At 42.4% G+C, this 12300-nt stretch overlaps 1 protein-coding gene and 1 long non-coding RNA gene across 11 annotated transcripts in view; one reads left to right on the top strand and one right to left on the bottom strand.

The window, feature by feature from the left end:
* Nucleotides 1-12300, top strand: part of PDE4DIP (phosphodiesterase 4D interacting protein) — a 206049-nt gene that overhangs the window by 54518 nt on the left and 139231 nt on the right. For all 10 annotated transcript variants that reach the window (XM_076000037.1, XM_076000028.1, XM_076000029.1 and 7 more), the window contains exon 4: nt 11438-11548. In XM_076000037.1, coding sequence (XP_075856152.1) covers nt 11438-11548 — 111 coding nt within the window. The remainder of the gene's footprint in view (nt 1-11437; nt 11549-12300) is intronic.
* LOC105869795 (uncharacterized) lies at nt 3563-11899 on the bottom strand. The gene is made up of 3 exons (XR_001153287.3): nt 11649-11899; nt 10998-11178; nt 3563-4087 (listed from the first exon to the last, which is right to left on the bottom strand). It is a non-coding gene; the product is annotated as an uncharacterized LOC105869795 (long non-coding RNA).

Genomic DNA, 12300 nt, shown 5'->3' with positions numbered 1-12300 from the left:
GCAAATGAGGGAAAGAAATGTAGCAAGTCAATATTCCTAGAGCATGGTGTGCAAGGAACATGGAGAAGGGTTGAAGCTGGAGAAAAAGGAGACAGAAGCCAGCACACGGGGTCTTGAAAGTTACATAAAGTCTTTTAAATGCTATCTGAGATCAATGGGAACCGCTGAAAGCTTTTAGACAGAGAGGCGACATGATCAGATTTTCCTTTTAGAAAGATCCCTTGGCTTCTGTGTGGACTCTGGATAGGAGGATTAAAGTCTAAAGGCAGAGAGAACAGTGAGGAGGCAGATGAAGGAGAGAGATATTTCAGAGGCAGAATGGACAGGGCTAAGTTAATGATTGGATGTAGAACCAGAGAGGGAGAAGCCCAAGGATCAGTGATCACCAGCTCGTCTCTCCATTCCCATACCAGGGTAATTGTCACCCTGCTGTAAACTCCCAGACTGCCTTGCATTCTCCCTTTAATAGTATGTATTATTTGTTCATTCTGCCTTTTCTGTTTGAATCTGAGCTCCACACTAGCAGTTTTTGTCTTTTCACTACTAGAGACAGTCATTAGCCATAGTGTCTGGTACATGATAGGCATTTGTCTTTTTTGTTTTGTTTTGGATGAGTGAATGATATCAAACTTTCTTGCTTGGGCAGCTACCACATTATGCCATCCACTGAGAAAGAGAGCAACTGGAGTAAGCACCTGTAGTATTTTATCAACATTAAAACAACAGCAACACAAACCAAAAAACAGTAAAGTGATTTCCATTTTTGAAAGCAAAGTAAAGAAGATCCTTCCTTCCTGCTCTTAAAGAACTCCAAATCTAATTGGGGAGACAGTCAAACAGATAATCCCCTATGTTGTGAAATGGACCACAATAGGAGCAGGTCCACAGTGCTGTGGAAGCACTCAGGAGGGGCCCTTGCCCAGGCATTAGGGTTAGGTAGGCTTCCTTTAGTAGTAGGTAATAGCTCAGTTAAATCCTTAGGGTGAGTTGGGGTGGGCTGGGTGGGGAGTGAAGAGGAGTGACATTGCAGGCTAACACTGCTACCCGTGCAAAGCCCTGGTGGCAGCAGAGAGCCTACTAAATTCAGAAATAGCAAGTTTTTTGTTGTATCTGGAATACTAGAGAAATAGACTTTTTGTCAGTTGGGGTGCATGTTGGCTGTGTGTCTCCCAGTCACCCTCTACTTCTGGTAACGCATTGTTGTTGCAGTCATGGTCATTCATGGTATCACTGTGGACTCCGCTCCTGTGCTTAGAGCAGGTCCTAGTCATACCTTCAAAACTGCATTTGTTCCTAGAGAGGAATGGAGAAAGGATCATTGGAAATCTAGAGAAAAAGGTGAGGCCATATATTGCTGTTTCTCCCCTGAATTCTAGAAGCTCAGCAAATGATCTTTCTGAATTGATCCAGTTGCAGACAAACACCAAATCCTTCTGGTGTCGATTGGGCCAAACTGATGGAGAATCTAGTTTGGAACTTGGGAGTCCTTGGGAGCTCCCAGCATTGCTGCAGCTCAACTGTCATTCCTGCCACACAGCTTGTTTAACTGTCTCTGGCAGCACTATTTCTGGCTAGGCCATCTATTTTTGATGACCAGAGAAGTTGCTGTTTGTTTTATTTTTATATAGTTCAGGGTGCTGTAGTGTGATGATGATGACGATGCCTTGTTATTCTAGGATCAGGGGTGGTGTCGGTGTGTATCTATGGTGGGGAAGGCAGCAGGAACATCATCTGAACCTCTCTCCTTTATCCGCATGGTGAAACTGCCTAGGAAGGGGTTTGTCAGCCAGATGTAATAGCTCTGTTGTTCTCTCTCTTGTCATCAGGCTAAGAGAAGGCTGCATAGAAGATGCATTATCGGTGTGCTTCTGAGTTTTGGGGGAGGAAATGGAATGGTATGTTAGCATTTAAAAGATTCTGCAACTTCAGGAATTATGTTGAAACTTCAGGAACAGAGTCTCAGAAGGGAGATTTTGTTTATTTGTTTATTGTGCAACCCAAGAGAAAAAAGCCAGGTCTTTGTAGATTTCACAGTCTGCTTTCTGAGGCAGGTGTCAGTAGCTGGCTCTGGGACACCGGGTAGAAACCTTGTGCTAGAGTAAAAGCGTTGATGATGGAGACCAAGTGGACTGACTTTGATTAACATTTTCCTTGCTGAAGTGTGGTGTGTGAAAGTTATATATATATTCTTCAGAGCAGCCCAATGAGTATGTTTTCCTCATGTCAAAATGTAGATCATATGTTTCTATCTGTTTTATCTGATTATAATAAAATTTTACCTTTTTATAAGGCATAATCACCTATGAGTATTCAGTATTGAGGGCCACTTGGAGGATACTCCATCTGACCTTTCTGTCAGGGCCCCATAATCTAGGGAGGATTAAATATCCAGAACATTTAGACATGGTCAGTTCTAAGCCATTTGCCTTTAACTGAATTGAACTGAACTGAATCTTTATCATAAAAAAATACTTTGTAAAAGGCAAAGGATTTGGGAAGTTACTTCTGCCAGCTTTGGTTTCTTCTTTTTAAAATAACAGCTTTATTCAAATATAATTTACATAGCATACAAATTCACTCTCTTAAGAGAGTGAGTTGTTCAATTCCATGGTTTTAGTATATTCTTAGAGTTGTGTGACCATCACTACTATGTAATTCCAGAACATTTTCTTCACCCTAGAAAGAAACCTCATACCCATTAGCAGTTACTCCTCATTCCTCCTGTCCCTAACCTTTGGAAACCACTAACCTACTTTCTCTTCCTATGGATTCACCTATTCTGAATATTTCATATAGATGGAGTTATATAGTATGTAACCTTTTGTTCCTGGCTTCTTGCACGTTAGTATAATGTTTTCAAAGTTCTGCATTGTAGCAGTACTTCATTTCTTTCTATGATTAATATTCCACATGGATATACTAAATTTTATTCATTCATCAGTTTGAGGCCATTGGGGTGTTTCCACTTTTTGGATATTATGAATAATGCTGCTATGAGCTTTTGTGTACAAGATTTTGGGGGCCATATACTTTACACTCTCTTGGGTGTATAACTAGGTGAGGAATTGCTAGGTTATATGGTGACTCTATGTTTAATCTTTTGAGGGCCAATTTTGGTTTATTCATTTTGAAAATGAAGAAAACAATTTCTACATAGGTTCAGGTGGTCAGATTCTCCAGGGCCACAAGGAAAATTAGTGTGAAGGATACTTTTTGAAAAGAGGTAGTGGGCCTGAGGTAGAAGGGGGAGGGCCTCATCAGTTACAGTGAAGCCCAGGTTTAGTGGGGTCATACAGTCTCACGATTAAGGCCCCAATGAGTGTGTAATATGCAGTCAAGCTGTTGGAAGTTGTAGTCTGTCACCTCCACTTCCTAGGTGAGCAAGTCAGTCAACTGCTTTCCTAGGCAGTAGAATGGGGATAATAATATCTATTCTTCAGACTTCAAAGTTTGTAGAGAAGATAAAATGAATACATTGTCAAATCCTATTCAGATGATTACTTTTGTGAAGACAGTATAATTGTATCCAATTATAACAATTTGGTAGTACAAGCCCAAGTCATCCAAGACAGCCAGGAATTAAACTTTTTATTCATGCAACTCAGATTTTATCAGAATAGCATAGAGACTTCCAGACACACAGATGTATTAGAAATAAAACACGTACGTACATGTAAAGCAAACCATCCCTCTCTTCCCCTTACCTCATCTCTTCTTGTCTACCCCTGCCCCCCAGTGCCACTCAGTTGGGTTGTATTTCTCTGGGTGCTGAAGAGTGGGAGATACTCCCCAAACGCTTGTGTGCCCCTCCCATGGGGCTGTTTTGAACACATGACAATTAGTGAAGTTATAGGTTAAACGGTCTATTGGACATCATTCTTGGGTCTTCGTTACTGCTTTTGTCTTAGAAACATGGTGTCCTTTATGCTCACTTATTTCTTCCCACAGCACAAGGCAGCCAGAGCTCTCAGTCTGAGCAGGTCGACTCTCATTATCTTTTAGGGTTCCAGGGGAGCAGGTGGGCACTCTGAGATTCTTCAACAAGTGACAGCATTCTCATTGGTGAACACCTTTGGCAGGACTGTTTCTGTGAGAAAATAAGTTTCAAACACAGAAGAATCTCAGGATGGCCACAGATCTTAAAATGTCCTCTAGAGCCAACTTCTTCTAACTGATGTGTGAAGGCTTTTTAACAATATTCCTGACAAATGAATCTTTAGTTTCAAAGTCAAGTCCCTTTTGTGACAGGAAATTTATTCTCTCCCATAATGTAAGTGCTCACTAAAAATTTGATGTATAAATGTACAGATGGAATGTGGCAATACATTTATTACATCCAACCCCACTGGAGAGTTTATCCTTATACCTAATTGATAGCTGCCTCCATGTACTTTCCAGTTTCACTCTCTTTAAAATAGTCTTTTAAAAATTACGAACTATTTCACAAATAACAGAATTGTACAAAGAATAATATTTGTCCTTGTGGCCAATATCTAAATGTTAGCAAACATTATTTTCAGTCCATTTGCCTCAGATTTAAAAAAAAAAAAAAAAACAAAGTTAGCATTACAGAAATAGTTGCAACCTTCTTAGTAGCCTGCCCCGATCCCAGTTTCTGACTGCTTTCCTACAGTTTCCTATTATTAAGTAATTTTCCCCAAATTACACAAGTAGAAAATAGCAGAGCCAGGACTGAACCTCAGTCTCCTTGGTTCAAAACCTATTGCTCTTTCCACAATTTCATGCTATCCCACCGAGGTAAATATGCATAACAGTGATAATATTTATTGCCTATTTGCACATGAATGTAAAGTGTCAAGAGTTACTTATAACACTGTTCTCCTGTTCCTCTGTTTATCGTATTGACTTATTCTTAAAATATTTTTATTTTCAAGTAAGGTAAAGATATGAATTGTCAGATACCAAATTAGTAGAGTTTAAGTTGTGGAAATTTTATTATATTTGAAAAGAATGTGTTCATTAAGATGATTTATCATTTTTAGTGAGTGGAACTTTATTTTTAGGAAAGAGATTGGTAGGAGATTAATATGTTTTCAAACAATTCCATTATAAGAGCTATCTGGGGGTCTGAATACAATTAAGTAAACTTCGAGCTGGGTTTTTTGAAAGGCTGACTTAGTTGGTTATGGTAATGGGGCATGACATACAACGGCTGGGGTGTAATCCTCCTACTATTGTTGGCGTTGAGTCCTTATTCACGTCTTATTTCCAGTCTGGACTAATATGTTATGAAAGGCGTGGAATGAAGAAATTGAGGAAAGAGCAGGGGAAAGCCATTAATGCTTGGAAAAGTACATTTTGAGAGAAGAAAGAGTTTAGACATACTATGGGAAAAAGGAAGAACAAAGATAGAAGCACTGCCCATTGCTCAAGAACCTGCAGTGTTTTATTTCCTAAGCAATGCAGAGCTTATCAAAACCCACAGGCCTGAGAGCCCTGATTTAGTGGGCTGAGTGTGCGGCCCAGGTGTGCGTGTTTTTGTTTCTTAATGGTACAAAAAACATGCAGCCTGAGCCGTAGCAAGACCCTGTCTCTATAAAAAATAGAAAAATTAGCTGGGTGTGGTGATGCATACTTGTAGTCCCAGCTACACAGGAGGCTGAGACAGGAGGATCTCTTGAGCCCAGGAGTTGGAGGTTGCAGTGAGCTATGATGATGCCATGGCACTCTAGCCTGGCCCCCAACAGAGAAAGACTCTGTCGGAGAAAGAAAAAGCTACAGAAAAAAAAAAAAAGTGAAACAAAATATAAACAATAAACAAAGAAACAAGATCCTCTTCCTGATTAAGCAGTTTCTTGCCCTCCGGGATCTCAGCTGCCTTTCTCCTCACCCTTTGTCCAGAGTGGGCAAACTCCAGGTACCTCACCCTGACCCCTGACAGTCAAGATGGTCCCTAACATGGTTCTTTACTTCCTGTCATCTTGGGTCTCCTGGTATAGGACAGCACATGCCCTGTTTCACGCTGGTTGGCCCTCTGCACCCTTGCTTAGGTTCCACTGCCTGGATCACCTCGTGTTATTCTCCCCCTGCCTATCCAAACCCGAGTCATCCTTAAAGGTGCTAAAGTGCCAGTTCTTGGTGGAGCCATCCCTGATGACCTCTTCTTCCTAACTTCTATAGCTTTTATTATTTGTACAGATCATATTGTCCTTTGTAATTTGTCATGTATTATTCAAAACTCTTGTAAAATGTCCAGACCGTGAATTGTGTTTTAAAGTTAGTCTGTTAGGTCGGCCGGGCGCGGTGGCTCACGCTTGTAATCCTAGCACTCTGGGAGGCCGAGGCGGGCGGATTGCTCAAGGTCAGGAGTTCAAAACCAGCCTGAGCAAGACCCTGTCTCTACTATAAAAAATAGAAAGAAATTAATTGACCAACTAATATATACATATATATAAATTAGCCGGGCATGGTGGCACGTGCCTGTAGTCCCAGCTACTCGGGAGGCTGAGGCAGTAGGATTGCTTAAGCCCAGGAGTTTGAGGTTGCTGTGAGCTAGGCTGACGCCACGGCACTCACTCTAGCCTGGGCAACAAAGTGAGACTCTGTCTCAAAATAAATAAATAAATAAAATAAAGTTAGTTTGTTAGAATAATTTATTTTACTTATAATCTTTTTATAAGGAGGAATGCTATTATGTATGTTTTTCGTCCCAAAGCATCTGCATAGTCTTGCATGCAGGTTGAGTTTTATTCATCCAATGAGGTCACAGAAGTCAGCAGGTTCATTATTCATCCACTGTCTAATTCAACAAATGTTTATTGAGCACCTACTGTGTTTCAGGCACCACTCTGGGAACTGGAGATGCAACAGTGAACGAAGCAGGCTAAAATCCCAGCTTTCTCATGAAGTTTATGTGCTAGTGAGGAGAGACAGACAACAACATAAATAAGTAAATATAATATTTTAGAAGTGATAGTGCTACAGAAAAAACAATGAAGGGGGATTCAGAGTGCTGGAGTGAGGCATGAGAGGTTACAGTCTTAAATAGAGTGTTCACTTCACTGGGAACGTGACACTTGATCAAAGACAAAGAAGGTGAGCACTGAATCATGCAGCTGTCTAGAGAAAAAGCATGTCAGAGAGAAGGGTCAACAAGCTCAGAGGCCCCGAGGAGGGAACCTTTTCTTGCTTATTGTTTTGGAGAAAAAGCAAGGAGAAACAGGGTTGCTGGGGCAGAGTGCACAGGGGCAGAGTAGTAGGAGAAAGCAGTAGAGGTAACTGAAGGGCAAGGAGAGGGTTCTGGATCATGTAGGGCCTCAGGCCTTCTGTGTTGATGAAGCCACATCCCCTTTCACTCTAGGTAGGATGGGAAGCCAGTGGGGTTTCCAGTGGAGGAGTAATCTGACATATTTTAACAGGGTTGCTGTGGCTGCCATGCTAAGAATAGACTATAGGGGAACAAGAGCGGGAACAGGGACATCACTTAAGGGGGCTATTCAAATAACTTAGGGGGTAAATGATAGTATCGTGGACCAGTGTGGTAGAGGTACCCTTGGCAGTGGTGTTATATGGAGACATACACACACTCCCTCTCTCTCTCTGTGTGTGTGTGTGTGTGTGTATATATATATATACATATATATATATATGGAAGATAGAAATAAGATTTGCAGACAGATGAGATGATGTGTAGGAAGGAGAATGAGTCAAAAATGACTTAAATGTTTTGGCCCAAATAACTGCAAATATTGAGTTGTTACAAACTGAAATGAAGTCCACTAAGGAAGGAGCATGTTTGCTGGGCAAGATCTGGAGTTTGGTTTTAGACATCACACATATGAGATGTCTATATTCAAGCAGAAATTTCTATTAGGAAGTTAGATATAAATTGAAGTTCAGGGAAAAGATCAGGGTGGGCATATAAACTTAGAAATTTAAATGAACAAAACATCATTTTTCTACCCGTTCTAGAATAAGCATTCTAGCAAATGTAGTTTTTAGGAACTATTAAAATAAACCTTCCTGTATTATTAGAAAATGAGTATAATGCAGGTGAGCTAGCCCATATGTAGCAAAGCAAACCAGCAAAACACATAATGTTTATGGAAGACTTCTCTATTCATTAATTCTACAAATATTTAGGGAGTGTTTTCTAAATACTGTGCAATAAGAATACAAGGACATAAAGTATGCCTTGACAGCCCTCAAAACCCTCCAGTGTGGGTGAGGTGATTGTAAACAAGTTTTGACAGCACAGTGGGGTGAATGTTATTGGAGAGGTCTTCTTCGGCTGTTGTAGAAGCTATACGAGTATATAAAGACATACGTGTCATTGACCCTTTCCTTGGGCAGCTTCAGATTAGTTGGAAAGATCAAACATATAAAAAGTCAAATAAAACTAAAAGGTGTAAATAACCCTTCATGACCATAAAAGCAATATCGTGAGGCAGCAAATGAACACTTGTCGAATGCTAATATTTGCCTCAGGAGTTTAAAAGAGGAAGAAGTCTTTCCAGGCGGGGGTAGCAGGGAAGGCTTTGCTTGGGTGGCATTTGAAATAATTCTAAAGGAAGAAACAGGGTGTCTTAAAGAGATGTGATGGAGTTTTCCCTTTATTCTAAGTGATGACATGACTGTGAAGGGCTTTAAGTAAGGGAGATGACAGGGTAAGATTTGAGTTCTGAAAACATCGCTTTGCCTGTACTGTGGAGAAGAGATGGCAGGAGTGGATTCTAGGACACATGATAGGGACTCCTGCAGAAGTATTTGCTATGAGGTTTGTTGTGAGAATGGGACATTCACGTTGAACTATTTAGCAAAGAGTTGGATATATAGAGCTAGATCACAGGACTCCGTTGGAGATTTGGGGGTTGTTTGGGAGGTAAAATTATAGCCCTAAATGTGTATAAAACCTGTAAGGAAAAAAGTGTAAAGAGAAAAAATAGTAGAAGGCTAAGGAGTTACCATCCTTTAAGTACCCATTTTAAGGAACCAGCAAAAAAACCCCAAAAAACAAACAAAAGAAAAGGGGCCAGAGAGATAGGAGAAGAATAAGGTATCACAGGGCATAAGAGGCAGAAATGTGCAGAAAGATCTAGGTTGGATAAGAATACCCTGCGTTCATTTTACTTCCCATAAAACTTTTAATAAATTATCTTACATGATAAAGAAATCCAAGTAGACTGCCAAGGCATGATTAAACAGTAATCTAGAATCTAGCCATCTGGTTCCTCTTGAGCAAAATGGAGGTGAGAAAAACTAGATTATCCCTCTAAGAGCTTAGTCCAGTACAGGACCTTAAAAATCACCCATTTCCAGCCACTTCATTTATAAACGGGGACAGTTAGGCTTCCAGAGAAGTGCATACATAAGGTTACTCAGTTGTTTAATAACAGAACTGGGACCAGAAAAGAATCCTTTGAGTTTTAATTTAGACTTTTCTCTTTTTATCACTGTCTCTAAGCCTAAATGATATTTTGTTCATTCTAAGAGCACAGATTTAGTGAAAATAGTTAAATGAATTTTAAATGTGTAGATTTTTTTTAAAAAATGAGAAATATTTTGGCTTCAGTCATCAACTGCCTATCTATTGTAAGAAATGTTGCCTGTTTATATTCTAAATCTATTTGGGAGAATGCGCAGTTCTAATTACGCCCCCCTGAGGCCACTTTATTCGCTCAAACATTTTCTAGCAGTCAAGACAAAGTGCAAATTCAATCCCTAGTGAAGCTTTTCCTCTCTGATCACCCCCATAAGAATGATCACTCTTTCTTCGGGGTTCCCATAGAGTCAATGTTTTTCAAACTGCAGACTGAAACTTATTAGTGGGTCATGAAATCAATTTAGTGGGTCATATGCATAAAGAGATATAGAAGATAACAGAGTACATCACATATAGTGATGGAGACAATTATTTTGTGGAACATTTACTTCAGTTAAGAGCAGGCGTATGTGTAATGGATTGCAATGTAAAAAGTAGAAAAACACAGGTTTGGAGGATTATGGTGGAAAACACATCTTAACGTATAATGATCAGCTGTAAGCCCACGTAGCTCTTTGAGGGTTAGGACTATCTTCCTCTGTGTATCCCCCATGCCCAGTATACACCTGGTGGGTATTCAGGAAATGCTGACTAGAATTACTATGAAGGTTTGAGAAGGAATTGGAAGGATGAAAAGCAGGTAGGTTGGGGAGGAAGTGAGTGCTTGAATTTAGTATAAACTTTTTACTTTCCTTTACCTAGGATGTTAATATTGATTTTTTTTTTCCAACTTAGTATTATTGCAACTAAGAACCTGTGTTTGGTGTCTGTGCTGTGAGGTTATCTCCAGTCACCTTCAATGGCCCATGTGATGTGGTATAAATAATACTTCCTGTTAATGTTGCAGCTGTCACTCAAAGATCTTAAATTGCTTTACAAGCAGGATCTGGTGATGAGTGCCTGGCTCCACTTGGCAGGTGCTGGAGTTAAGAACCAGTGACTGGCTGAAATCCTTGGCTCCGGGATGACGGCCCCCTCCTTCTCGCCCTCACACTCCCTTCTGCCCATCCCTTCTCCCTGGAGGGAGGAGCCCCCGACCCTGCCTCTTGTGAGCTTGTGTAACTGGTAAACAGTTTGCAAAGATTCCACTGAGCGAGGAGATTTGCTCTTTCTTTGGGGGTGGCTGTGGTGTGTAAGCAGGAGGCTCATGGCAATAAAGGCACTTAATTGAACTCCCTCAGGAATTGAAAAGTGGGAAGGAAAACTGCAAAGGAACTGATTAGAGGGGAGCTCTGAATCATCAAAGGGAATTAGAGACTCCTGGTTAGTTGCTCTTTAAGATTTGCACCTGGCAGAAAGGGACTATTTGACATGTGGTCCCCATTTTGTGTGCCATTTTGTGTGCCTGTGGTCTGCTCCGTAGCAACCTTATTTCTTGCTTCTGGCCACGCTCCTTTGGGTTTCATTGTCCAAATCAGCCACCAGGAATTTACCCCTCCCCGCCCTTTATTTCCTTCTCTCCTTTGCAGCCCCACTGCCACCTTGAATTACTCACTTTCACCTGGAAGCTTCTGGGGGTCAGTCCCCTCTTTTTTCCAAGAAGCTGTTAACTGCCTACAGTTGGGCCTGGGAGACTCCAGGAGGGTGACAGCCGAGCCCTGGCTTGGAGTCGGGTTACACCACTTGTGTCTGAGTTCACGCAGTATGTTCCTGTCGGGGATTCCGCAAATATCTCCCTGTGGTAAAAAAGGAAAGTGCGCCGCGCTCCAGCACCCAGAGCAGCCAGCCCAGTCCCGAGACCCGGAGAGAGCGCCCGCAACCCCCGGGGCCATGTCACCATAGCCCCGGCGCCCGGTCCCAGCCTCGGCAGCGTCCCGCCGGCTCGCTCCATGCCGCGGTGCCGCCGCACCGAGTTCCTAGGGTGAGGGGGCGATCGGGCATGCTCCTCCCCATGGGTTGCCCACCATGTCTAATGGATATCGCACTCTGTCCCAGCACCTCAATGACCTGAAGAAGGAGAACTTCAGCCTCAAGCTGCGCATCTACTTCCTGGAGGAGCGCATGCAGCAGAAGTATGAGGCCAGCCGGGAGGACATCTACAAGCGGGTGAGTGCGGGGCCGGGGCCAGGGCCGGACCCTCTGGGGCAGGGGCAGGGGCCGGGCTTGTTGGCCCACCCACCTGTCGCTATTCCAGGCTTTTTCCTACCTGGTGCTTCTTTACAAGTTGGCGAGAGAGGCGCGCTTCCGTCCGGGTCTGGGCACCTTAAGGCCATGTGACTTCGGACTAGCCCGTTTCACCTCTCTTTTGCCCGTTTTTTCTACCTCTCTGTAAAGGGCGGGGGCTGGATGAAATCCGAGGCGCTCGAACCCGTGCGGAACAGTGCGGAACAGTCACTTTGGGGGCTGGTTTCGCATGCAGATTCCGGCCTCTGGTTCTGATTTGGTAACAGGATAGGGGAGCTTGGAAATTTGCATTTTTAAACGAGAGCCCTGGAGGTGACTGTGAGGCAGATAGTTTCCGGGCCACACGATCTGCTAAAGAAGCTGGAGAAGGGCGGCTTATAGCTGACTCAGTGGGGCAGAGATGATGCTACGGAGGCACGTGCTGAGGCTGAAGGCTTTTCAGTTCCCTGAGAAATTCATGTTTGTTTGTAAAGATGACTATGTGGATAAGCTTTTAAGACAGAATCTTAGGCACTTTTAGTCTTCGGAAAAATTCACCTTAAGACAAAGAAGAGGGTACCTATGGAATAGCTAGCAGCTGGTCCCAGCCGGGGTGGGAGGGGGAACAGCCACTTTCCTAAAAGGGAGGGCTATCTTGATTGATGGGTCAGTGATTGGGGTGGGGAAGGAAGACC

This window comes from Microcebus murinus, chromosome 2 (genome assembly GCF_040939455.1).
Source record: "Microcebus murinus isolate Inina chromosome 2, M.murinus_Inina_mat1.0, whole genome shotgun sequence".
Taxonomy (NCBI): domain Eukaryota; kingdom Metazoa; phylum Chordata; class Mammalia; order Primates; family Cheirogaleidae; genus Microcebus; species Microcebus murinus.
This window is presented reverse-complemented; position numbering and strand designations above follow the sequence as displayed.